The sequence below is a fragment of the Manis javanica genome, chromosome 12, assembly GCF_040802235.1.
Source record: "Manis javanica isolate MJ-LG chromosome 12, MJ_LKY, whole genome shotgun sequence".
Taxonomy (NCBI): domain Eukaryota; kingdom Metazoa; phylum Chordata; class Mammalia; order Pholidota; family Manidae; genus Manis; species Manis javanica.
In genome coordinates, this window is record NC_133167.1 from 44281238 (window position 1) to 44308355 (window position 27118).

General features: G+C 37.0%; 1 protein-coding gene across 1 annotated transcript in view; it reads left to right on the forward strand.

Moving 5' to 3' along the window:
- The first annotated feature begins 5917 nt into the window (after positions 1-5917).
- ZC3H15 (zinc finger CCCH-type containing 15) overlaps positions 5918-27118 on the forward strand; it is a 29989-nt gene continuing 8788 nt past the window's right edge. Inside the window, exons 1-5 of the mRNA XM_037000379.2 lie at positions 5918-6146; positions 14003-14104; positions 18501-18612; positions 19278-19430; positions 19828-19919. Of these exons, the coding sequence (XP_036856274.1) occupies positions 6072-6146; positions 14003-14104; positions 18501-18612; positions 19278-19430; positions 19828-19919 (534 nt within the window). The 5' untranslated portion in view covers positions 5918-6071. The remainder of the gene's footprint in view (positions 6147-14002; positions 14105-18500; positions 18613-19277; positions 19431-19827; positions 19920-27118) is intronic.

Genomic DNA, 27118 nt, shown 5'->3' on the forward strand with positions numbered 1-27118 from the left:
TGAAGTAAGCAAGATGGAGGAAAAGAGACCCTTGTTCATGCACCCCCTTAGCAAGACTAGCTGGCAACCATCCATGCTCAAAAATGCCTTTGTGGGAGCTTTGGCATCCAGGTGGGAAATCATGAAATTCCAGTGAGTCCAAGACCATGAAAAGTGATTTTGAGAAGGTAGGTCTGCCCCCAAGAGGCTGACTCACCTACTGTGGTCCTGATCTCAGACCCAGGAACAGCTCTGTACCACAAAGGAGTAGGCTTCAGCCCCATCAGTCATGGTCCTGTTACACCATATGCCAAAGCACCTGGTAGGAGTCACCCACTTATACCTTGGATAGCAGGCACACAGACTTCACTCCAGCTGTGGACCCTGAAGTGGCTTGTGAACCAGCTCCAGACCCCATTGGCTTTGATTTGAGAGCCCCTGGAAGTAAACCCACCCAACATGGCCTGACTATAGATTCTAAAAGGGCCCTATTCACAGCTGCAGTCCCTCCCAGGCATAGTAAGGAGGCAGTCCTGCTCATCAGACACCTGGTCAGAGATATGCCCATGCATGCCTCTGGAGCTAGGTCTGCAGACCTCAGTGTTGACTGTGGACTCTTTGGAACAATCTGAGGACTCAGTTCCAGCTCCTCTCAGCCATGGTCCAGGTCCAGTTTCTCCCACACAGGGACCCATCCAGTGACCAGGCAGCAGCCCTCCCAGGGATGGTAGGAGCCACATCTGTTCATGCACATGGTAGTAGGCCTGCTATCTGAGGACTCAGCTGTGGATGCGCAAACTGACTTTTGTTCCAGCACTGCCCTAAATAAGGTACTGGGGGCAGTCATGTCCTTCCAGTGACCAGACAAAATCCATGAACATCCAAGACCACAAGCCTGCCAACAGTGGACCCCATTGTGGACTCCACAACTGCCTTAAGATAAGCTCCAATCTAGCATGACTACGACTCTGCAGGTCATCCCATCAGACTGAGGAAGTGACAGGATAAGCTCTTTACTTGCCAAAACCAGTTTGCTTAGATGGGAAGAGATGTTTGCTCCTTTAAATACACAAACACCGTTGCAAAGCTACATGGATCATGAACAATCAGGCAAATATGGCACCACCAAGAGAAACTTAAAAAAAGCCCTAGTAACCAACTGCAAAGAAATGGAGATCTGTGAGTTGCCAGACAAAGAATTGAATGAAGTCAATTTAAAGTACTCAGTGAAATACAGGAGGACATAGACAAATAAAATCAGGGAAAAAATGTATTAACAAAATGAGAAGTTTAATAAAGAAGAAGAAACCATGAAAAAAAATAAAACAGAAACCCTGGTATTGAAGAATATAATGAACATTTAAATGTATAAAGCAAATATTAACAAAATTGAAAGAAGATACAGACACTAACACACTAATAGTAGGAGATTTTAATACTGTACTTTTCAACATGGGATAGATCATCGAGACAGAAAATTAATAGGAAAAGAGCAGACCTGAATAACACTATAGACCAAATGAACCTAATCGACATACACAGAGCATTCCATCCAACAGCACTGGAATATACATACTTCTCAATGCACACAGAACATTCTCTAAGATAGATCTTATGGTGGCTGCAAAGCAAATCTTAGTAAGTATGAAAAGACTGAAATCATATTGTTTTTTCTCTATCACAATTGTATTAATAACAGGAGGAAAATGGAAAAAATTTCAAATATGTGGAAAGTAAACAACACACTCCTGAAGAACTAATGAGTTAAAGAAGAAATCAAAAGGGAAATTAGGAAGTATCTTGAGACAAATGAAAATTAAAACAGAACACACTAAAATTTACAAGACGGAGCAAGAACAGGTAAAAGAGAAATGCTTATAGCAATAAATGCCAATGTTAAGAAAAAGAATCTCCATCTAACTTTATACCTCAAGAAATTAAATCCAAAGTTAATAGTAGTAAGGATATAATAAGGATTAGATTGGAAATAAATGATATAGATACTAGACAAAAGAAAAAAATCAATAAAACAGAGTTGGGTTTTTGAAAAAAATAAGTAAAATTGACAAATCTTTAGTTAGCCCAACCAAGAAAAAACAGAAAGGACTCAAATATATAAAGTTATAAATGAAAGAGATGAGATTACAACCAACACTACAGGAATACAAAATATGATGAGGCTTCTATGAACAATTACATGACAGCAAAGTGGATAACCTAGGATACATGGATAAACCTACCAAGACTGATTCATGAAGGAATTCAAAATCTGAACATACCAGTAATGAATGACTTGGGTTGTTGGGCAGTAATCAAAATCATCCCAGTAAATAGAATTCCAGGACTGGTGGTTTCACTGCTGAATTCTAACAAATATTTAAAGAAGAAATAATCTCAATTGTTCTCAAATTCTTATCAAAATTTGAAGAGGAGAAAACACTTCCAAACACATTTTATGAGGCAACATTACTCTGATACCTAAGTCAGATAAGGGTGTTATAAGAAAACTACTGGTCAATATACCTGATGAATATAGATGCACAAATTTTAAATAAAACACTAGCAAACCAAATTTAAAAGCACATACAAATGATCATATACCATGATCTGGTGGGATTTGTCCCTGGAGTGAAAGGATGGTTCAACATACACAAACCAATAAATGTAATTCATCACATCCATAGAATGAAAGATAAAAATCAAAATCATGATTGATCATCAATAGATGCAGAAAAAGCATTTGACAAAATATAACATCCTTTCATGATAGAAACTCTTGACATATTACATATGGAAGGAAGATCCGTCAACACAAAAAGTCCATATACAAAAATTCACAGATAACATTATAATCAATGCAGAAACATTGAAAGGTTTTCCTCTGAGATCAGGAATAAGGCAAGGTTGCCCACTCTTATACTCCTTTTCTGTATGTTACTGAAAGTCTTAGCTAGAACAGTTAGGCAAGACAAAGAAATAAGACATCCTAATCAGGAAGGAAGAAGTAAAACTGTCACTGTTTGTGGATGACATGATCTTATATTTGGAAGATCCCAAAATCAATAAGAAAAATACCATGGAATTCATTCATAATTTTAGTAAAATGGTAGGATACAAAATCAACCTACAGAAGCAATGGCATTCCTTTACAGTAATGATGAAACATTATAAAAAGAATAGAGAACACTATCTCAATCACAATAGCATCAAAAATAATAAAATACTTAAGGAAGTGGAAGATAGGTAAAATGAAAACTATAAGACTTTGCTGAAAGAAGTTGAAGACACAAACAAATGGAAATACATCTTGTGTTCATGGTTTGGAAGAATAGCTATTGTTAAAATGGCCATGCTACACAATTAATCCTCATCAGCATACCAAAACCATTTCATTTCCTCACAAAAATAGAAGAAACAACCCTAAAATTTGTGTGGAATGACAAAAGACTCCGAATAGCAAAAGCAATACTGAAAAAAAAACCCATCAAGAAGTATCATACTTCCTGGTTTCAAAGTATGTTTCAAAACCGTATTAATGAAAATGGCACAATAATGGCAAAAAAAATAGACACATCAACCAGTGGAACCAAATAGCTCAGAATTATATCCTAGGTTATACAGTCAATTAATATCTGAAAAGAGAAATAAGAACACCCAATGGGGGAAGGATAGTCTCTTCAACAAATGGTGCTGGAAAACTAGAGAAACATGTAGAACAATGAATTCAGACCTCTATCTCACACATGTTAACTCAAAGTGGATTGAAGACTTAACACTTAAGACCTAATATCATAAAAGTCCTAAAAGAAAACATAGGGATGAAGCCCATCAGTATTGGAGTGGCAATGATCTTTTTCACATGATGCCCAAAGCACAAACAATAGAAACAAAACTCTTCAAATGGGACTTCATCAAACTCAAAACGGTCTGCATAGCAAAAGAAACAATTAACAAAATGAAACAGCAGTCTACAAAATGGGAGAAAAAAATTTCAAACTATATATTGGATGAGGGATTAATATCCAAAATATGTAAAGAACAGCTTATTAGAAAACAATGTGACTAAACAATAGGCAGAATAACTAAACAGACATTTTTCCAAAGAGGACCTGAAAATGGCCAACAGGTACATGAAAAAATGATAAATATCATTAAGTAAATGCAAATCAAAACCACACGAGATATTATCTCACCCCTGTTGCTGTCATCAAGAAGATGACACAAGTTCTAGTGAGGCGCTGGTGAAAAGGAACCCTTATACACCACTGGTGGGGATGTAAATTATTCCACCTATATGGAAAACAACATGGAGTTTCCTCAAAAAATTAAAAATAGATTACGTGGTCTAGTAATTACAGCTGTGTATATACCCACAGGAAATGAAAGCAGGATTTTAACAAGATATATGCAGACCCCTGTTTATTACAGCATTATTCACAATATCCAAAATATGTAAAAATTCTGAATGCCCATCATTGGATAAAACTGTTTTGGGTACATGTACACAATGGAATATTATTCAGCCATGTGAAAGAAAGCTATCTTGCCATTTGTGAAAGTATGGATATACCTTGAGAACATGTTAAAATAAGTCAGAGAAAGACAAGTATTATATGATATCAGTCATCTGTAGAGTCTAAAAATGTCAAGTCTGTAAAAAAGGGAGTAAAATGACAATTATCATGGAATGGGAAGTAGGTGGATAAAATCAATAGTGTTTAAGGGTACAAAGTTGTAGTGACCAGTATAGAAACCATAGAGATCTAATCCCCAGTGTAATGAATATAGAAATTAAAATTGCACTATGGTGTAATGTGGTAGATATTGCTTCAAAAGCAATCACATTACAATATATAAATGTACAAAGAAAAAGCTGTACACCTTAAATTTACCAAATGTTAACGTGTCAAATTAAAAAAAAAACCAGCAACCTGAGTGTGTACACAATAAAATCTTCGGATTACAATACAAAAATATAATTTGTTAAATTCATTGTAGACATTCTAGAATGCTCTTGCTGTTTATTTCTTCTAAAATATAAGATCTATTAAATCTTATTCTTTTAAGACAGAAAAGAATAGATACTTGTTTTCAAACAGAGATATATTTCATGTTTGTGTGTAGCCAACAGATTCTGTGTGCATGCCTTTTTTGTGTCTCTGTATAAGAAGAGCTTGAAGAACCACATTATCTCCCTGAGATTAAGTTCATTTAGGAAAACAGGACCTATCTGTGTGAAACAGGAAAAAAGACTACAAATGGAAGTGAGATCACAAGATAGCATGTGATTAATTCCAAGTGAATGCTGTTCCATGATATTATCAGAAAAGGTTAGGGTATGGGAAAAGCTTTATGAAAGGAGAATAAACCATAAAGAATGATCAGATTTCATTAAACAGGACTTTTTTCAGTCTGGTTTTAGATTTAGTGTCATACTTAATATATTACGATACTAGTAGAGTAACTCAACAGAATAAATGCATTTTTAAATTCAACGTATTGTAAAATATATAACAAAAATGAAATACCTGTAAAATAATCACAGGGAGGCTAAGATTCATTTATTCTTTAAGTTAAATAACATTCTTTATTTCTAAATTCTGAACTAGATGAGCCATTATTCATAAAAATAGAAAATTCATTTGATATGAAAACGCAAAGAAAAAATGCTTCTTGAAATTGACCTTAATCAGCAGGTTATGCGTAAGAGGACGGGAAGGCAGGACACAAGCACAGTGAATGCAAAGCCGCTCGCCCCGATCCATCATAAGACCTCCAGTAACTTAGACAGGGCCAGGTGGCTGAGCGACATCACGTGTGACGCAGTCATTTTCCCACGTCCAGTGCCTGCCCCCTCCTGGCCGGCCCAAAAGCGCAGGCGCAGCACCGCTTCCGGGCGCCTCTCCTCGCTGCCCACAATGCTCTACGGCACCGACCTGTCGCAAAGGCCGCGTTTCAGCGACTGGTGAGCGACTCGCTTTCCTGCGGTGAGGCGGCGACGGCGGTCCGCGTTTTCTTTTCCTGCCGTGGGGCCAGATACCCTAACGGTGTCCAGCTGTGCTTAAGTCTGGCCGGTGCCACCTGTCTACGCAATGCCCCCCAAGAAACAGGCTCAGGCCGGGGGCAGCAAAAAGGCCGAGCAGAAAAAGAAGGAGAAGATTATTGAAGTGAGTACCCACCCCCTCCCCCACGCGCGCCGCGAGCCCTCAGGGAAACAGCGTCCTGGTCCCCCTCTGCCTGGCTCCTGCTCCGCCTTCTAGGGCCACGTGCGCCTCCCGTCGGCTGTGTGGTCCACTGCCCTTCTCCAGCCTCCTGATGAGGTGCGCTGCCTCTCATCGCTCGCTATAGGGACATTGCTGGCTCCCCCGCGCGCAGCCTTTGCTTCCCCGCCCACACTCCCGCCTTCTCCTACCGGGGAGTGAATCGACCCCCACATCCAGTGCGGGCCGCAGGGGTCTGTCCTTCGCCAGTACTCAAGGTTGAAGCCTGTTCTAGGCTCGTGGTTTTAAAAAGGCTCGGGCAAGGCTCTCTCTGGAAGGCCGAATCATGACGAGCCTTTGTGTTCCTTTATTCTTTACCCATCACCTAGGACTACTTACTTTTTTTGACCCAGCAAATTCTCGTCTCATGGTCTTTCGATCCTCCTCTAAACTGTTTCAAGTTCCATAAAGAGTGAAGGTTTCAGATCGCAGCCCACTGTCTCATGTATATAGCGCTCGATACATATATTCTGAAAAAAGTCGATTAATGCTTTAAAAAAGATTACAATTCAGTATTACTAACTGCTTTAAGTGCAGTACTCGAATTTGTTACGTGTGTGTAGACATACATACATACGTATATTTATGTTTATATTCATTTAATGCATTGAGCCTATAGTCTTTTAGTGGCCGAACAACACTATTTAACTTCTTAAATGTTTTATATTTGTCTTTCAACGACTGTATCAGAGTTTCCTCCGAGTGAACCCTATTTGCGATTACATAAACATATGGCCCCCAACGAGATACTTCTTACCTTGATTCCTGCTATTAGTCTTTCTCATAATTAAATAGTTCTCGTGCCGTGTACTTAATGTATTGGAAAAAGCCATGGTCATTTTCCAGCATAAGGTATATCTGAATAATGGACTAATAACTTTTATTAGAACTCGACCAAAATGCATGTTGGATGCTTTGAAATAAAATATTTAAAACATTGTTTTTAATATTTGGTAATTATAGCCTTGAAAAAAAGCATTGGAAGCCCTCAGGGCTTCCTTGTAGAAACCTAATCAGAACTTGTCTTTGTCAATTTTCACATATTTTTCAAAGTGTGCTGATTTAACTAGCGTATTTATGAAGAATTCTAGTGACCTTGGCCAAGTTCCAACTCTGAAGCAGAAACTATTCTTACTGCCAGTTTGTACTCTTTATAACTGTCATGGAGTAAGTAGCATAGCTAGAAATTTAAAAACAGAATGTTCGTACCTTCACACCTGTGTCTGCTGTCACCTTTTTGAACGGTTTGGACTGTTGGCATTTTGGTAGATCTCTGGGAACAGTGATCTAATGGTACTCAGTGCTATGTAACCCAACAATGCTTTAGGCATATTCTATTCGTTGGTTTCCTTTACTGAGATTGAATTAATGTGGCGGTAGACCATGATGCAAAGTAAATATTCGATATAGACTTGAAATTAAATGTTACATGACAAAGTACACTTTATGCATTCTTGAGCTTTAAGTATATACAGCTATTAGTTTTACTTTTAATTGGTAGGACTGGTATTTTTGTTTTAAGGACTTGTATTTGGAAATTATAGTATCCCATCCACTAAAAATGATGGGTATATTATTGCTCCTTTCATCGTGTAACAAGGTTATTTTTAGGGTAAAGGGAAAGCAATGTGAGTTTCATTACTGAAGGCTTCACCAAAGAAAAAAGCAAAATAAGACAGCTGAATTTTTTAACTAACAAAAATATTCTAACAGAGTGGTGAAGTTAAGCCTCCTCTCACCACCACCCCCCACATTTAACATACATGATAAGCACTTTTTTTAATAGTAATAAGCTTTAGTAGACTAAAGTGTGGTGCATAGATGATTGCTACCAATGGACTGATACAACAATATTGTGAATTGTGTTAGTTTGCATCATTTGTTGTGAAACTAAATTTATAGAGAATATCTTGTTATCCAGCCTGGTTAGGAAACAATATATTCCATTTTATTAAATACAACAGGTAACTTTTTTAAAAACTTCCCTTGCATATCTCAGTGTCTATTGCAAGGGCTTAAGGAGAGGTACTGCAGGCTTAGCTCCCAGCTCCTCAATCGAGTTTCATCCAGAATAGCACTTCATCAATTCTTGTAGAGATGTGTACAATTTCAATTATTACTAGAAGGGGTTTTTATTACCAAAGCATTTAAAAGTTCAAGTAAAATTACATAGGCGAAACCTGATTCAGTCTGGTTATTGATGACTGTCACAATTTTTATGGAAAAATACATGTAAAGACTAATAATTTTTCAGAGTCTGGTAAATTTTGGAGGGTCTTATGGGATTATGAACTGACTTAAGTAGAACATGTGCTTTTAAGCAGTGCATTCCAATAGATTTTAAAATAGAGGGTTGCCTTACCTACTTACCCCTCTTCTGTACCTCGATTGGTTCTACAGCGACCACCATAGGTGCTTACTATAGAAAAACAACAGCAAACAGCAGCGCTCCAGTCTCACAGAACCCAAGAATGGACTAACAGTTACCAAAGGGAAAGGGACTGGAGAGAGAGGGGGAAGGGAGGGATAAGGGGATTAAGGGGCATTATGATTAGCACACATAATGTAGGGGGGTGCACAGGGAAGGCAGTATAGTACAGAGAAGACAAGTAGTAACTCTGTAGCATCTTACTATGCTGATGAACAGTGACTGTACTGGGGTATGTCGTGCGGACTTGATAAACGGGGGGTATCTAGTAACAGTGTTGCTCGTGTGATTGTATATTAATGATACCATAATAAAAATAAATAAATATTTAAAAAACAGCAATGTGTAGCTTTTGAGAACTCTAAAGAAATAAAGTAAAAAGAGGCATGACAAGTAACAATTTAATGAAAGAAGCATCAGCTTTGGGGTTAGATAGACCTGGGTTTGAGTCCCATATTTCAAATTAAAATTTCAAACTTTGTAGTTTTAGACAAGTTGCGTTCATTACCTGTCTGAGCCATAGTTTCTTATTGGCAAAGTGGAGCTAATTTGCATGTTATACAGAGCTGTGGGTTAAGTGAGATATTACATGTAAAGTATATGACATATGGTATATAGTGTATAAATGGTAGTTGTCATTTACTAATATTACAAATAACATCTAGTTAGGGGAAATAATCACACCTGACCTCAACTATCTAGAGAGTACTCACTTCTCTTTAACTTGAAATGATTTCTTTATATTACGTGCATTTCTTCCTTCCATCTTTAAAATCTCCCAAATTTCTTGATTTCATTCACATTAAGAATTTTCTTTCTGATGTGAGCATATCAAACAGGGTTAGTTCTATTAGACATTCACACAGTTGTCCCAAATGGCTTTGTCCCATTTGCTTTATTATAGCTAAAATTTAATAAACTAAAGCCAGCTTTGAGAAATAGAAAGTTTGATTATGGAAAGGGGGATATAATCTTTGGGTGTAGGGCAAGCAAATAAAGTGCGTCTAAGGACTTGTAGCAGCAAGGAAGTAGTAGCAGAGACCTGTAGGGGTGGGATCCAGGTGTGTAAAGGATGGAGAAAGAAATGGTTGGTTGACAGTGAAAAACTTCAACCAAGGTCAACTGTTGATTACCTGAAGCTGGATCAACCAGCTGCAAACTGTCCACTGCATGGATAGACAACTACCTTAGCGAGTGCATTTGGGAGAACACTAATGAAGTAAAACAGTGCTAGCCTCTGCCTGCTCTAATGTCCCAAATGTAGACACGTTATCTTGGAACACTACTCAGTACTGACCTGTCCTCCATCCCCCTCTCTTTTTTTAGATGACTTTTTTAAGGATTGGAGGCTGGCCTGTAAAAGAAGCAAGGTTACTTGTAGGGGAGGGGAGGAAAGAGAGGGGAGGTGGATCAATTTTAAGTGAAATCTGGAATTCAGTGCATGTTAAGGCTCTTGGAACCTCAGGGAGCCTTTGTTACCTTAGAATTACTGTCTGTTTCTAAACACTTTTGTATTCAGTTTCCCAATCTGAAAAACACACACACTGTTCCTTCCTTAGAACCTAAGTTTGGGACCTTACAGATCCAATGAGGACCATTTCCTAGTTTTATATTAACCATGATTTGAGGTGATTGTAACCTCCAGCCTTCCACCTCATATCCCTTCCACCCCAAATCCAGATTAATTTTTAGCTTAGCTTAACCTAATTTTTAGGTAAGGGTCTGTCCTAAACCTAAGGAAAAGGGAGGGAGCCCTTTTGAAGTATTCCAAATTGCAAACCATCTGTTTTCAAGAGGTGCTGTTGGTATCCCAGATCACAGTGTGGTATTCCAAGTTTTTTGTATACAAATCAGCCCTAACTAAATTTCTCTGGGAAATAGTTCTTCATCATGGAAGAACAGGGACTTCACTTGGAGTCAAATATACCTTGGTTCAAATACCTGTATCCGTTAGTAGCTAACACGTAGTTCCTGAGCCAGACACAATTCTGTGTTTCGGAGGAAGGAAAGAGAAACAAGCTATTTACAAGTGATAAATTTACACAACTTCTTTAATTCTCTCAGTGAGGTAAGTACTATTACCTTTTTTTGCTGAATTGATGAAACAGGCACAGAGGTTAAATAGCTTAACCAAGGTTACTAAACTGGCAAATGGCAGAATCAGGGTTCAAACCCAGGAAGTCTGGCTCCACAGTCCTTACTGTTAACCACTGTAATGTGCTACCTATTTGTAGTCATTTTTTAACTTTCACAACAAACCTGAGAGGTTAGAGTGAGACATACTTTACAAATAAGAAAACTATGGCAAATAAGGTAATTTGCCTAGTTCTGTTTGGGCTTAAAACTTGGGCAGTCTGACTCCAGAGCCTAAACTTTGAAATCATTACACTGTAAAGCCTGCCCGTTATTGGCATTGTTACTTCAAAAGAATTGTTGAAAATTTCTGAGTTTCATTATCGATTTACAGAGTGAGATAATACAAGATTGTTAAGAGGATTCAATAAAATACTTATTCAGGAGTTTATATTTAGTGAATGCTAGATAAATGTATCCACTCTCTCTGTGGAAAAAAAAAAATAATCATTTCTGAGCTCTAACCTAATTAGAGACTTGCAAAACGCAACTCCTTCATCATCTCTTTTAGGCTGTTTAATGACATCCTAAAGCAGTGTAACTTAACCTGAAAACTGTTTTAGTTCTTGGGTCTGGAGCTTAATATACCCTCTACTGGAAGCTGTTATGTCATGAGTACTTTCTATTCTAGCTGGTCAGGTCCCCTTAGAACACTTTTTTTTTCCCCAAAGTTTTTCTTTATCAGTATCTACCTTGCTATTTGGCCTTGTTTATTTATAGTTTGCTTCATCTCTATAGTTATAAATGGGGCAGAGGTTGAATCCCAGTTACGCTCTCATTTGGCATATGTAGATGCTTTGCACTTTGATCCTGATAATATTTTTATCTACAGTTTCCCATCCCCCCATAAGAGCTCACTTTTTATAAAAGGAAAAGTATGGCATTTCACATCTGCTTGCTGCATGTGCTCTCTCTCTCCATATGTCACATTACCCTTGAACATCTTTTCTTCTGACTGGATTGAGAGTTTAACTTTATTCTCTGTAACAGCAAGGGAAGCCAGCCATAAAAAACTCAAAGCAGAGGATTTCAGCTTACATGTACCTCCTACTACCTTTTTTTTATATGCTTAGTGTATAGAAAATTATTGTAGACTTTTGTAAAATGATGGGATATTAAAATAGGTTGGCATTTAAGTAAAGTGAAGTTTTGGCATATAGACAGACACGGATGTGATGAATAAAAACATACTTCATAATGATAAATAACCTTCTTGAACTTCATGATCTTAACATTGAAAGATATGTTTTATTAGTTTTGAGATGTAAAATTATGTTGTGTTGGATGTTTTCAAATACTAGTCCTATCAATATGGTTTTCCATTTTCAACTTGTCCACATAGCTATATAGGTATTCTGTATCTACATTACTTTCATCCCATTGCCCTTTCCCTTTCCTTAGTAACAACACCAAAATAAAGGCTTTAAAACAGTCACTTTAGTTTAAACTAAGTGCCTCTCTGAGGATCTCAAGTTACTTTCAAATATAGAGACCTTCTTGCCTCTTCATCCTTTCTGAAACTTATCCACCCATAACCAAGAGAATGAGATATACACACTCCACCTTGAAATGAAGAGTTGTTATCATGTTGAGCCTCAGCATATGAAAATTGATAGCAGATGGATGAGTTGATAACTGGCTTAGTAGAACAGAGAAGTCAGGCCTGAGTCCCCAACATTGCTCTGCAAAGTCTGGAAAAGGTCACTAGTGGGAAGCACTCAGCAGTGCACAAGGTAAGAGGCTGAGAATTGAGGATTGAAAGTATAGAAGCAGCTGATAGTTCTTACCTAATGATACCCTCTGCAAGAAACAGGAGAGGGTAGAAAAAAATCAAGAAGCATCTCTGCTTCTGGATCCTAGGCACAAAGGCAATAGAAGGGGTGGTTAAACTGTGAGCCTGAAAATGGCCACTAAGGAGTTCTGTGCAGTAAACTGAGACACCCGCTCCCACCTACTCTCTTCTCTAGACCTTTGGCCAAGCTTGTTGTTCTCCCAGCTAGAGGATCCTTCTCCAAACAAAGACTTCAGATACCAGTATTTGGTGGTTTCCTGATGACCTTGTCATCCTTAAGGTAAAGCCCACTAGTCAAGCCACCTCCTCTGTTAGTTTCATAGGGCTGCCATAGCAAATTACCACAAACTGGGTGACTTAAAACAACAGAAATTTATTATCTCACAGATGTGGAGGCTAGAAATCTGCAATCAAGGTATAGGCAAGGCCATGCTCCCTCTGAAAGCTCTAGGGAAGAATCTGTCCTTGCCTCTTCCTGGCTTCTGGTGGCATCCAGCAATCCTTGGCATTCTTTGGCTTATAGCTGCTTGCACACACACTTGTGCATGCATATGTACTTGGGAAGTGGCTTCTAAATGTTTTTGTGCTGCATACTTATGCCAAAGATCACAATTAGTGCCTTACACATAATGAGCATTCCGATAGCTGCTATTCTATTAATAGCTTTCCCAAATTACTATGTTAATAATATTCCAAATGTAAATAACGTGTTGCTTTTTAGGTAGGTACCCTTCGATTACAACATTTTTATTTTAGCAACAGCTAGGAATGTGTACCTCTCAGTAGTTTGAAGTTCTTTAAATTTTATAGTTTTGAGAGGGTAACTATTACCCAAAAACCAGTCCAGAACTTAATATATCTTCTTATGCAGTATTCCCCAAACTGTGTTTTATAGTAAGTCATATAGGGTATTTTATATAACATAATATACATACATTACATATATATATAATACAAGTACATTTAACAGGATACTCTGAAAAAAGTACATTCTGAGGTAAAATAAGATGTAGGATTACTGCATACTGTATCCCTTCTTACAAAGCCTTTAAGATAACTTGTGCTTAAGAATTAAAAGCCCTGTTAACCAAGAATTTTTCTAAACTTGCTTAACTATATAGGTCCTGTAATCCTAGTATAACTGTAGAACTGATATTCCAAAACACACTCTGGGAAAAGCATCATAGATTTAATGATAGTTGTAAGTATGTATTGAATTGTAAAGAATAGAGGTTGTATGTTGCCTTGACTTGATGTTTTAGTGCTTTGCGTGTCTGTATAACAAAAAATAATAATAATAGTTTTCTAACCAATAAGTAAAGAAAGGAATGATTTCCCAATGTGACTGAAAAAAAAGTTAAGAAATTAATACAAAATTGCTTAGATATTCCTATACTTTTTCTCATTTAGGACAAAACTTTTGGTTTAAAGAATAAGAAAGGAGCAAAGCAACAGAAATTTATCAAGGCTGTCACCCATCAAGTTAAATTTGGTCAACAAAATCCACGTCAGGTAAATAACTTAAGTTTCTGCATTTTCTTCATATGGATGTACTAACAGTCTTTACAGATAAATATATGTGGTATTGGAATTGTATTTCAAAGTGAAATCCTCTATGAACTTTTCTGCGTCTTGCCTTTGTTAGTCATCAATATCTCTAACATTCCTTTCAGCCATTCTGATACAGCTCTAATTTATTCTAATGGCTGCATACAGTTCTGCAGTGTGGATGTACTATATTCATCCATTTCATCATCTCTAAGTGATCACTTTGTTTCTACCTTTCTGACACTAAGAATAATTCTGCAAGAAATATCCTTGTACATGTATTCTAACATATGCTTGTGCTCTTATTTCTATGGCATAAATTATTTGGTGACATATTTCTGGATAAAGGGAAATGGATTTTTAATTTTAGTAAATTAAAATTACATCACTTTCTATAGAGATTGTAATACTTCACGTTTTCATTTGCAGTGCATACGTTATAGGTACTAAAGTTCTTAGTGTTTTCTAATCTGATAAGTACTTCATTTTTACTTTGTTGCCCTCACCACTAGTGAATTGGAATGTCTTTTCATATGCTTGTTGTCTATTTGGGTTTGTACCTCTCTGACTTGCCTATTCAAGTTCTTTGCTTTTTTTGTTTGATTTTTCTTGTCTACTTATGAAAAACACATTTTGTCTGCATCACAGTTAATTTGTTTTGTTTCTGTTAATCTTGCTGTACAATTTTTAGTTTTTGTATTGTCAGGTATTAGTTTTTGTATTGTCAGGTATATCTAACTTTTCATTTTCGTGGTTCAAAGATCTCTGTCACTAGGTTATGAGTGTTTTTCCTATATTGTTTTCTAATTATTTTATTTTCAGTCTATAATTCATCATATAATTTTATATGTCAGTAAGTGTATTTTCTTTCAAATGAATTACCATTTATACCAATAACACTATTGACATATATTAAAGTCTCAAATATGTTAGAATCTATTTCTGGTTTTTCTATTCTATTGATTGTCCCTAATCCAGTATCACATTGATTTTGATTTTAGCATCCCACTAACATATTCTGTTCACTATCATGACAGTCCTTTCCCACAAATGTAACTCATTTTCTATGTTTCTTGGCTGTTGTTAGGCATTTATTCTTCCATGTGAATTTTGAAATTATCCATTAGCAACTCTTTCAAAAAAAAGTTAGCCTTCAAGTTCTTTAGATCTTTTTCTAAAGTTCTTTAGATCTTTCACTTTCTTGAGTATAAGATTTTACAGACCTGGATCTTTATTTTAAAAGGTACTGTTTCACCATGCTATCTCCTTTTCCTTAACTTCTGAAACACTTTTTTTCATCTCAGAATATGTATTTGTGAGATATTTAGCCCCTGTCGGAAACAAATTTCTCTCACTCTACAAATTAGCTGCCTCCTACTTTTCTTTCTCATACACACAGCTTAATTGTAGAGCCAAAAACTATCGATCCTCCAAGCTGCTAACTTAGTACCCTCATTTACTAAAAATGGATGCTCAGGCCTAGGAAATAGATCAGCTTGGGTATGAATCCCCCTATCTTACTTGTTACATAATCTTAAGTCATTTTTATCTGTATAATGGTAGGGCAATTACTCTTGTAGGGTTTGTTCCTATGGCAGTTAAATGAGAGGACAGTGTAAATCCTCTGGTGTAATACAGGTGTGTAAGAATTCATTTTCTTCCCTTATCCCCTTTTCCAATCCTGTGCCTCCATCCTCTACTTTTTCTTCTAGTGGGAAGTATATTGATGGTAATTTTGTATGTCATAGACCTGAGAAGGCCATGAAACTTGTGGTGGTGATTAGATTTTATATTTTAATATCAAATCTGATTCAGTATTTTATATATATGTGTGTGTGTATTTATGTATGTATGTATATATGTATACCATCCATCCCCCCTTGGGATTGGTGTAGGAATGAGAATAAGTATAACATGGTCCACTCAGTATTTTGTTTTTGATAATTTCTTGGGTGTTTGGGCTTTTGTCTGCAAACAGGAGGTATGAGGTACCTAAACCACTGTATTTCCCATTGGAAATGAGTAGCAGTCCTGCTGTTAAAGCCGAGCAAGAGTTGCTCCAGCATAGGCCCCGTGAACAATCCTACTCTGTTTCCCCTCCCCGTAGCTCTTCCCACAGGCAAGGAGTCAGTGAGGCCAAGGGGATGTGCCTGTCCAGAGTGTGCACCACCCCTCCCCACAGCAGCTCAGGACCTGCACAGGTCATAGTACCCCATGTTCACCTTAGGGTATACTGCGCTGCCTACATGCCTGGAGTAGTCTAAGGGAGAATGGAGTGTTGCCAGAACCTGGATCCCTACCACGTTCTCCCGCACCTTCTGCCATCCTACACACACATGGTGGGATGAAACTCAGCCTAGGAAGAGGAAACGCCAGGGGTGCATCTTGCTTTACTGCCATTCTCTAGTGAGGAACTCCATGGAACCTGAGCGTTTTAAATTTGAACCTGTCCTTCCAGGTCATAAGGTATTTTAGGGGTACAAACATTTTCATTTAACATTAGTTTGACTCCTTACTTAGAGGAGTCAAATGGTTTGAGGGCCTCCATTTTACTCTTGTCCCACAATTGCTTGAGATAGGCCAAATGAGTAAAGGATACTTATATTAAAAATAAAATTGCTTAGGTTTTTTCTTAAAAAATATTTTCCCCCATTTTTCTATTTAAAAACATCCACCACATGGTCAAAGTCAGGATTTGGAATGTCTTTAACTTGCTTTTAACATTTGGCCATTCCCTTCCTAAAATTTTCTTTTCCTTGAATACTTTTTGTCCTGAATTCCTACCTATTTGACTTTTTTTTTTTTTTACCTTTTTGGATTCTGTGGGCTCATTTAATATTGGTATTCTTTAGGGAACTGTCCTCTGCTCTTGTTTCTTTCTTATGCTATCCTTGAGTAATCTCATATACACCCAAAGTTTTAACCAGTTACCTGTAAACTGCTGTTTCTAAAATATTTATTTCAAAGTAGCTCCTTTCTCCAGGAATCAATATTCAGTTGACTTTTAAGTAGTCCACCCAGATGCTCTGTAAGCATCTCATACACAGTATGTCTGAAGCCGAGCTCAGCCCCACCTCCCATCCTGAATCCTGTTCCTCCTGTATTCCCTGTCCTGTTTAACAGAAATAACCATGCATACAGTAACCCTGGACTCCTCCCCCTCCCTACACTTCATGTCCAGTCAGTCACTTTGTCCGGTCAGTTCTGTCTCCTTCAGAGTTTGCCCCTTCCCTTTTCTCCATCCTCATTAGTAATGTTTACGTTAAGCGCTTGTGCTTTCTTGACTACAGTAATTGTATTAGCCTCCTGATTGTCCTTGCCTTCATTCTTGGGCTCCTTTGTACCTGCCCCTCACAAAGTTGCCGTCTTAATCTTTATAAAATATAAGCTGATTGTGTCACTAATTTACTTTAAACCCTTGAATCTTATCCTGTCACCTACTGATAGAGTTCAAACTTCTCATTGAAGTTTCTCATACCTTGTTCTTTCTGATCCCTGTATCTTTGCATTGGCTGGCTGGCTCTTCCTGCATTCCTTTTCTTGCCTATCAGAAGAATTCAGCCATAAGTTATTAGTTCAATCTGATTTTCATAGGCATTATAGGCATTTCTTGTTCCCAGAGCACATTGTGATATATTGCAGTTGTTGACATGTCTGTCTTCCCAGTAGATTCTGAGCTTCTTTAAATAAGCATCTTTGTCTTTTCATCTTTATATTCCCTGTCATCTAACATAGGACCTGACATATAAATGTTTGGATGAATCCTCTAATCATATAGGTATGTTAATCATGTGCCTTGAACTATGTCATACGTCATGTTTGTTTTGTTTTGTTTAATCTCCTACATTGACCTAGCCCAGTGTTTTTCTACAAGTGTACTATATGTATTTTAGATGGCATAATTCCTTATTGTGTGGGACTGTGCAAATAGGATGTTTGCATCTCTGATCTTCAAAATGCTCCCATGTGTTTCTGGGGAGTGGGTTGTCACAAGAAGACAATCCCATGTACGAACCATTTGCTAAAAATGCTGGGCATGTAACAAATGCTTGATAAGTGCTTACTGCTGTGAGCTTTTGAATATGCTTTTAACTTGGCGTGGTACCATTTACAGATTTTTTTTTTAAAGTCAACTGACATAAGCAGGTTCACTTAATAGTTTAACCATACCATTTTATATTTAATACTGAGTACTAAATAATAATACTGAAGGGTCATTGTAACACTGACATTAAGAGGTAAGCACTATATATATACAAATATGCAAATGTCTTTCTTATGTTAGTGATATATATTACTATATAGTGAAAACAATTATATGAAATCAAATTTACATACGAAATGCCTGAAAATATTTTAGGTAGCACAAAGTGAAGCTGAAAAGAAATTGAAGAAAGATGACAAGAAGAAAGAATTGCAAGAGCTAAATGAGCTGTTTAAACCTGTAGTTGCTGCTCAAAAAATAAGTAAAGGTAAACTTTATAAATTTCAGATATATTTTTATCAAATATACTTCATGTTTAAAATCTCATTTGTTTTGATGTATATTTTATTCAGATGATAAAGCAACTGTGTCTGCTATGAAAGTGTAATTCCCTTTCTCAAAATTGTATCAGTGACTTTTTATGGATCCTCTATGTGCACAGCTATGTTATTATACAACTATAACTCCAGTCATAAGCCCCCCACTTAAGGGAAAATTAAGGATTTAACAGTCTACTAATAGATTTATATATCCAGTCTTTGGTAGTAGCCAAGGCAAAGCAGTGGTTGTATAAACTAAGTCCCAAACTCTTGGCAATATACCTCCTTATTTCTCTTAAATCTTCTGCCTCATCTCCAACTAGACAAATGACAGTGGAATAACCTATGTGTTTGTTTGGTTTCCCATCTCCTAACCCCATTTTTTGGTAAGAATAAAAGAAACAAAAATTGGTATAAAATACAAGAAAGAACTTCAAAGAAATGTCTTACTAATCACCTATACTTGGTATTTTCCTCTCACATTAGTGAATGGAAAATAACAAGTTAACCAAAAGTAATTGTCTCTCAGATAGAAGGTGTACTTTATGATCTGGCAGATTGTAATACAACACTATATGCCAGTTGACACAACACTGTATGCCATTTGACACAGGTGCAGATCCCAAGTCTGTGGTGTGTGCATTCTTCAAGCAAGGACAGTGTACAAAAGGAGATAAGTGTAAGTTCTCTCATGATTTGACTCTGGAAAGAAAGTGTGAAAAGCGAAGTGTTTACATTGATGCGAGAGATGAAGAACTTGAAAAAGGTATTTTTTTAAATCATTTTCTAACAAATGTCTATTTTGTTACTAAAATATTTAGTAGCTTGAAGAATATTTCAGTCTTAGTAGAACTATGTAAAGAATAATAATTGTTCACTATTTTTCAGAATCTGAATTTATCACATTATGCCCTTTGAATAAGTAAAGATGTTTAAAAACTCGAGACTTAATTTGGATTTGTCTTTCACTTTTCTTCCAGTACTACCTTCTAATTTGCCTAATTTTGGTGAATAATTTCACAACACTGTTTATTCTTATTTTTGGTGTTTTAAGAAAAATGTTATCAGGACATGGGTCTTTGATGTGTCTTACAGCTTTTCATGTGTTTGGGTAAGAGCAGACAAATGTAAAGTATTTAGTTTTCATATCTCTTTTTATTTAGATACTATGGATAATTGGGATGAGAAAAAACTGGAAGAAGTAGTGAACAAGAAGCACGGTGAGGCGGAAAAGAAAAAACCAAAAACTCAAATAGTATGTCCTTTTCTTGAATTAAGTTGCTGTGGTATTTTTCGTTAGGGAGAATTGTGTGGCAAGGTATTTTGCTGCTGTTTTCTACTAGATTATTCTTACATATTACTGGATTTTTTTTTTATTAAAGTATCGTTGATATAAAATCTTATGATGGTTTCAAATACATAACACAGTGGTTCAACATTCACCCAAATTATTGAGCCCTCACCCCCTCCAGTCTGGTCACTGTCTATTAACATAGTAAGATGTTACAGAATCATTATTCTCCATGCTGTACTACCATCTCTGTGACCAACCTATATTGTGATTGTGAATTATTGTGCCCCTTAATCAACCCTTCTCCTTCTCCCCACACCCTCCTCAACCCCTACCCTTTGGAACAATAGTCCCTTTTCAGTGTCTGAGTCTACTGCTATTTTGTTCCTTCTGTTTTGCATTGTTGTTATACTCCACAAAATCACTTGGTATTTGTCCCTCTCCACCTGGCTTATTTCACTGAGCATAATACCTTCTAGGTCCATGTTGTTATAAATGGAAAAACTTCTTTTCTTTTAATGGCTAAATAATATTCTATGGTGTATATGCACCGCATTTTCTTTATCCATTCATCTGTCAATGGATACTTAGGTTGCTTCCATATTTTGGGTATTGTAAATTATGCAGCAATATAGGGGTGCAGAGGTCTTTTCGTATAAGGAATCTTGGTTTTTTTGGGTGAATTCCTAGGAGTGGAATTACTGGTTCAAATGGTATTTCTATTTTTCATTTTTTGAGTAACCTCCATACTGCTTTCCACAACAGTTGTACCAATTTACATCCCCACCAACATTGTAGGAGGGTTCCTCTTTCTCTGCATCCACACCAGCATTTGTTATTTCTTGTCTTTTGGATAGTGGCCATTTTAACTGGTGTGAGATGAAACCTCTTTGTGGTTTTAATTTGCATTTCTCTGATGATAAACAGCATGGAGCATCTTTTCATGTGCCTGTTGGCCATCTTTATTTCTTCTTTGGAGAAATGTCTTCTCAGGTCTACACCCATTTTTGAATTGGGTTATTTGTTTTCTTGGTGTTCAAGCAGGCATGTGAGTTCTTTATATATTTTGGTTGTTAACCCCTTATCAAATAAATTGTTTACAAATACATTCTCCCATATGGTAGGATACCTTTTGTTCTGCTGATGGTGTCCTTTGCTGTATAGGAGCAAAATTTGATGTAGTCCCATTTGTTCATTTTTTATTGTTTCCCTTGCCTGAGGAGATGTGTTCAGGAAGAAGTTGCTCATGTTTACATTCAGGAGATTTTTGCCTATGTTTTCTTGTAAAAGTTTTACAGTTTCATGACTTACATTCAGGTCTTTGATCCATTTCAAGTTTACTTTTGTGTATGGAGTTAGACAGTAATCCAATTTCATTCTCCTATATGCAGTTATCCAGTTTTCCCAGCACCAGTTATTGAAGAGGCTGTGATTTCCCCATTGTATATTTATGACTCCTTTATCATATATTGACCATATATGCATGGGTTCATATCTGGGCTCTCTATTCTGGTCCATTGATCTGTGGGTCTGTTCTTAGGCCAGTACCAAATTGGTTTGATTACTGTGGCTTTGTAGTAGAGCTTGAAGTCAGGGAGCATAATCCCTCCAGCTTTTTGCTTTTTCTTGGGATTAATTTAGCTATTTGGGGTCTTTTGTGGTTCCATATGAATTTTACAATTATTCATTCTAGTTTGTTGAAGAATGTTGTTGGTATTTTGGTAGGGATTTCATTGAATCTGTAAATTGCTTTGGGCAGGATGGCCATTTTGACTATTAATTCCTCCTATCCATGAGCACAGGATAAATTTCCATTTATTTGTGTCTAATTTTATTTCTCTCATGAGTGTCTTATAGTTTCAGAGTAAAGGTCTTTCACCACCTTGGTTGGATTTATTCTTAGATATTTTATTCTTTTTGATGCAATTGTAAATCGTGTTGTCTTCCTGATTTCTTGTTCTGCTAATTTGTTGTTAGTATATCAGAATGCAACAGATTTCTGTGTATTGATATTGTATCCTGCAACTTTGCTGAATTCAATTATTCTAATAGTTTTTTGGTGGAGTCTTTAGGGTTTTCAATGTATAATATCATGTCATCTGCAAATAGTCACAGTTTAACTTCTACCTTATCAATTTGGATGCCTTTTACCTCTTTGTGTTATCTGATTGCGATCGGTAGGACCTCCAGAACTATGTTGAATAAAAGTGGAGAGAGTGGGCATCCTTGTCTTGTTCCTGATCTTAAAGGAATAGCTTTCAGCTTCTCGCACTTAGGTATGATGTTGGCTGTGGGTTTGTCATATATGGCCTATATTATTTGAGGTACTTGCCCTCTATATGCATTTGTTGAGAGTTTTTATCATGAATGGATGTTGAATTTTGTTGAATGCTTTTTCAGCGTTTATGGAGATGATCATGTGGTTTTTGTCCTGCTTTTTGTTGATGTTGTGGATGATGTTGATGGATTTTCAAATACTGTACCATCCTTGCATACATGGAATAAATCCTTGGTCATGATGGATGGTCTATTTTGATGTATTTTTTAGTTCAGTTTGCTAATATTTTGTTGAATATTTTTGTATCTGTTCATCAGGGATATCAGTCTGTAATTTTCTCTTTTTGTGGTTTCTTTACCTGATTTTGGTATTAGAGTGATGCTGGCCTCACAGAATGAGTTTGGAAATATTCCTTCCTCTTCCGCTTATTGGAAAACTATAAGGAGGATGAGTGTTAGCTCTTCTTTAAATTGTTCTATAAAATTCAGCTCTGAAGCCATCTGGATCAGTGGTTTTGTTAGGTAGCTTTTGATTACCAATTCAGTTTCACTGCTGGTAGTTGGTCTGTTCAGATTTTCTCTTTCTTCCTGGGTCAGCCTTGGAAGGTTGTATTTTTCTAGAAAGTTGCCTATATCTCCTAGGTTGTCCAATTTATTGGCATATAATTTTTCATGGTACTCTTTATTAATTCTCTGTATTTCTGTAGTGTCTTTTTTTTTTCTGATTTTGTTTATATGTGTACACTCTCTTTTTTGTGTGTAAGTCTGGCTAGGGATTTATCTGTTTTTATTTTCTCAAAGACCCAGCTCCTGATTTCATTGATTCTTTTTATCATTTTATTCTCGACTATTTATTTCTGCTCTCATCTTTATTATGTCCCTTCACCTACTGATTTTGGGCTTCATTTGTTCTTCTTTTTCTGCTTTCTTTAACTGTGGGTTAAGACTGTTTATTTGGGATTGTTCTTGTTTCTTGAGGTAAGCCCGTATGGCTATGTACTCCCTCTTAAACTGCCTTTGCTACATCCCACAGGTTTTGGGTGGTTGAGTTGTTTTCGTTTGTCTCCAGGTATTGCTTGATCTCGGTTTTTATTTGGTCACTGATCCACTGATTGTTTAGCATCATCTTGTTTAGCCTCCATATATTTGTAGGCTTTTGTTTTCTTTGTGTAATTTACTTCAAGTTTCATACTTTGTGACTTGAGAAGCTGTTTGATACAATTTCACTCTTTTATAATTTATTGAGGCTCTTTTTGTGGCCTAGCATGTGATCTGTTCTGGAAAACATTCCATGTACACTTCAGAAAAAGAAAATGTGTATCCTGCTACTTGGGGTGGAATGTTCTGTAAATATCTGTTAAGTCTGTCTGATCTAATGTACTGTTCAGTGCTTGTTTTCTTATTTTCTGTCTGCTTGATCTGTCTATTGGTTTGAGTGGTGTGTTAAAGCCTCCTAAAATGAATGTGTTGCAGTCTGTTTCCCCCTTTAATTCTTATTAGTATTTGTTTCACATATGTAGGTGCTCTTATATTAGATGCATAGATATTTATAATGGTTATATTCTCTTGTTGGACTGACCCCTTTATCATTATGTAATGTCCTTCCTCTCTTGTTACTTTCTGTGTGTTGAAGTCTGTTTGTCTGATGTAAGTCCTGCTACTCCTGCTTCTTTCTCCCTATTATTTCCATGACACATCTCTTTCCATCCCTTCACTTTTAGTCTGTGTATGTCTTTGGGTTTGAAGTGAGTCTCTTGTAGGCACCATATAGATGGGTCTTTTTTTTTTCTCCATTCTGTCACTCGGTATCTTCGTGTGTGTACGTGTGTGTTGACTGCTGTTTTCCTGTTTTGTTTTGTTGTTTGTTTTTTTTGTTATCATTAATCTACAATTACATGAAGAACATTATGTTTACAAGGCTCCGCCCTTCAGCAAGTCCCCCCCACAAACCCCATTACAGTCACTGTCCATCAGCATAGTCAGATGCTATAAAATCACTACTCGTCTTCTCTGCGTTGTAGAGCCCTCCCCGTGCCCCCACCCCCACTACACATGCTAATCGTAATGCCCCCTTTCTTTTTCCCCACCCTTATCCCTCCCTTCCCACCCAGCCTCCTCAGTCCCTTTCCCTTTGGTAACTGTTAGTCCATTTTTGGGTTCTGTGATTGTGCTCCTGTTTTCTTGTTTGTTCGGGGGTTTTTTGGTATCATTAATCTACAATTACATGAAGAACATTGTTTACAAGACTCGCCCCTTCACCAAGTACCCCCCAGAAACCACATTAAAGTCACTGTCCATCAGCGTAGTAAGATGCTGCAGAATCGCTACTTGTCTTCTCTGTGTTTTACAGCCCTCCCTGTGCCCCCCCTACACGCTACACATGCTAATCGTCATTGTACTGCTCTTTTGTTCTTTCAGTGTTTTCTTTGTTCTTATACTCCACGGATGAGTGAAATCATTTGATACTTGTCTTTCTCCGCCTAGCTTATTTCAGTGAGCATAATACCCTCTGGCTCCATCCATGTTGTTGCAAATGGTAGGATTTGTCTTCTTATGGCTGAATAATATTCAATTGTGTATATGTACCACATCTTCTTTATCCATTCATCTACTGACTGACACTTAGGTTGCTTCCATTTCTTGGCTATTGAAAATAGTGCTGCGATAAACATAGGGGTGCATCTGTCTTTTTCAAACTGGAGTGCTGCATTCTTAGGGTAAATTCCTAGAAGTTGAATTCCTGGATCAAATGGGATTTCTATTTTGAGCATTTTGAGGGACCTCCATACTGCTTTCCACAATGGTTGAACTAATTTACATTCCCACCAGCAGTGTATGAGGGTTCCCCTTTCTCCACAGCCTCACCAACATTTGTTGTTTGTCTTTTGGATGGTGGCGATCCTTACTGGTGTGAAATGGTATCTTATTGTGGTTTTAATTTGCATTTCTCTGATGACAAGCAATGTGGAGCATCTTTTCATGTGTCTATTGGCCGTCTGAATTTCTTCTTTGGAGAACTGTCTGTTCAGCTCCTCTGCCCATTTTTTAATTGGATTATTTGCTTTTTGTTCGTTGAGCTGCATGAGCTCTTTATATATTTTGGATGTCAACCCTTTATTGGATTTGTCATTTATGAATATATTCTCCCATACTGTAGGGAACTTTTTTGTTCTATTGATGGTGTCCTTTGCTGTACTAAAGATTTTCAGCTTGATACAGTCCCACTTGTTCATTTTTGCTGTTGTTTTCCTTGCCCAGGGAGATATGTTCATGAAGAAGTTGCTCATATTTATGTCCAAGAGATTTTTGCCTATGTTTTTTTCCAAGAGTTTTATGGTTTCATGACTTACATTCAGGTCTTTAACCCATTTTGAATCTACGTTTGTGTATGGGGTTCGACAGTGATCCAGTTTCATTCTCTTACATGTAGCTGTCCAGTTTTGCCAGCACCATCTGTTGAAGAGACTGTCATTTCCCCATTGTATGTCCATGGCTCCTTTATCGAATATTAATTGACCATGTATGTTTGGGTTAATGTTTGGAGTCTCTATTCTGTTCCACTGGTCTGTGGCTCTGTTTTTATGCCAGTACCAATTTGTCTTGATTACTGTGGCTTTGTAGTAGAGCTTGAAGTTGGGGAGCGAGATCTCCCCTATTTATTCTTCCTTCTCAGGATTGCTCTGGCTATTCCGGGTCTTTGGTGGTTCCATACAAATTTTAGAACTATTTGTTCCAGTTCGTTGAACAATGCTGTTGGTAATTTGATAGGGATTGCATCAAATCTGTATATTGCTTTGGGCAGGATGGCCATTTTGATGATATTAATTCTTCATAGCCAAGAGCACGGGATGAGTTTCCATTTGTTAGTGTCCTCTTTAATTTCTCTTAAGAGTGTCTTACAGTTTTCAGGATACAGGTCTTTCACTTCCTTGGTTAGGTTTATTCCTAGGTGTTTTATTCTTTTTGATGCAGTTGTGAATGGAATTATTTTCCTGATTTCTCTTTCTATTAGTTCATTGTGAGTGTATAGGAAAGCCACAGATTTCTGTGTGTTAATTTTGTATCCTGCAACTTTGCTGAATTCCGATATTAGTTCTAGTAGTTTTGAAGTGGAATCTTTAGGGTTTTTTATGTACAGTATCATGTCATCTGCAAATAGTGACAGTTTAACTTATTCTTTACCAATCTGGATTCCTTGTATTTCTTTCTTTTGTCTGATTGCTGTGGCTAGGACCTCCAATAGTATGTTGAGTAACAGTGGGGAGGGTGAGCATCCCTGTCTTGTTCCCGATCTCAGAGGAAAACCTTTCAGCTTCTCACTGTTCAGTATGATACTGGCTGTGGGTTTATGATATATGACCTTTATTATATTGAGGTACTTGCCCTCTATACCCATTGTGTTGAGAGAGTTTTTATCATGAATCGGATGTTGAATTTTGTCGAATACTTTTTCAGCATCTACAGAGATGATCATGTGGTTTTAGTCTTCCTTTTTGTTGATGTGGTGGATGATGTTGATGGATTTTCTAATGTTGTACCATCCTTGCATCCCTGGGATGAATCCCACTTGGTCATGGTGTATGATCCTTTTGATGTATTTTTGAATTCGGTTTGGTAATATTTTGTTGAGTATTTTTGCATCTACGTACATCAGGGATATTGGTCTGTAGTTTTCTTTTTTGGTGGGGTCTTTGCCTGGTTTTGGTATTAGGGTGATGCTGGCTTCACAGAATGAGATTGGGAGTCTTCCCTCCTCTTCTATTTTTTGGAAAACTTTAAGGAGAATGGGTATTATATCTTCTCTGTATGTCTGATAAAATTCCAAGGTAAATACATCTGAACCGGGGATTTTGTTCCTGGGTAGTTTTTTGATTACCGATTCAATT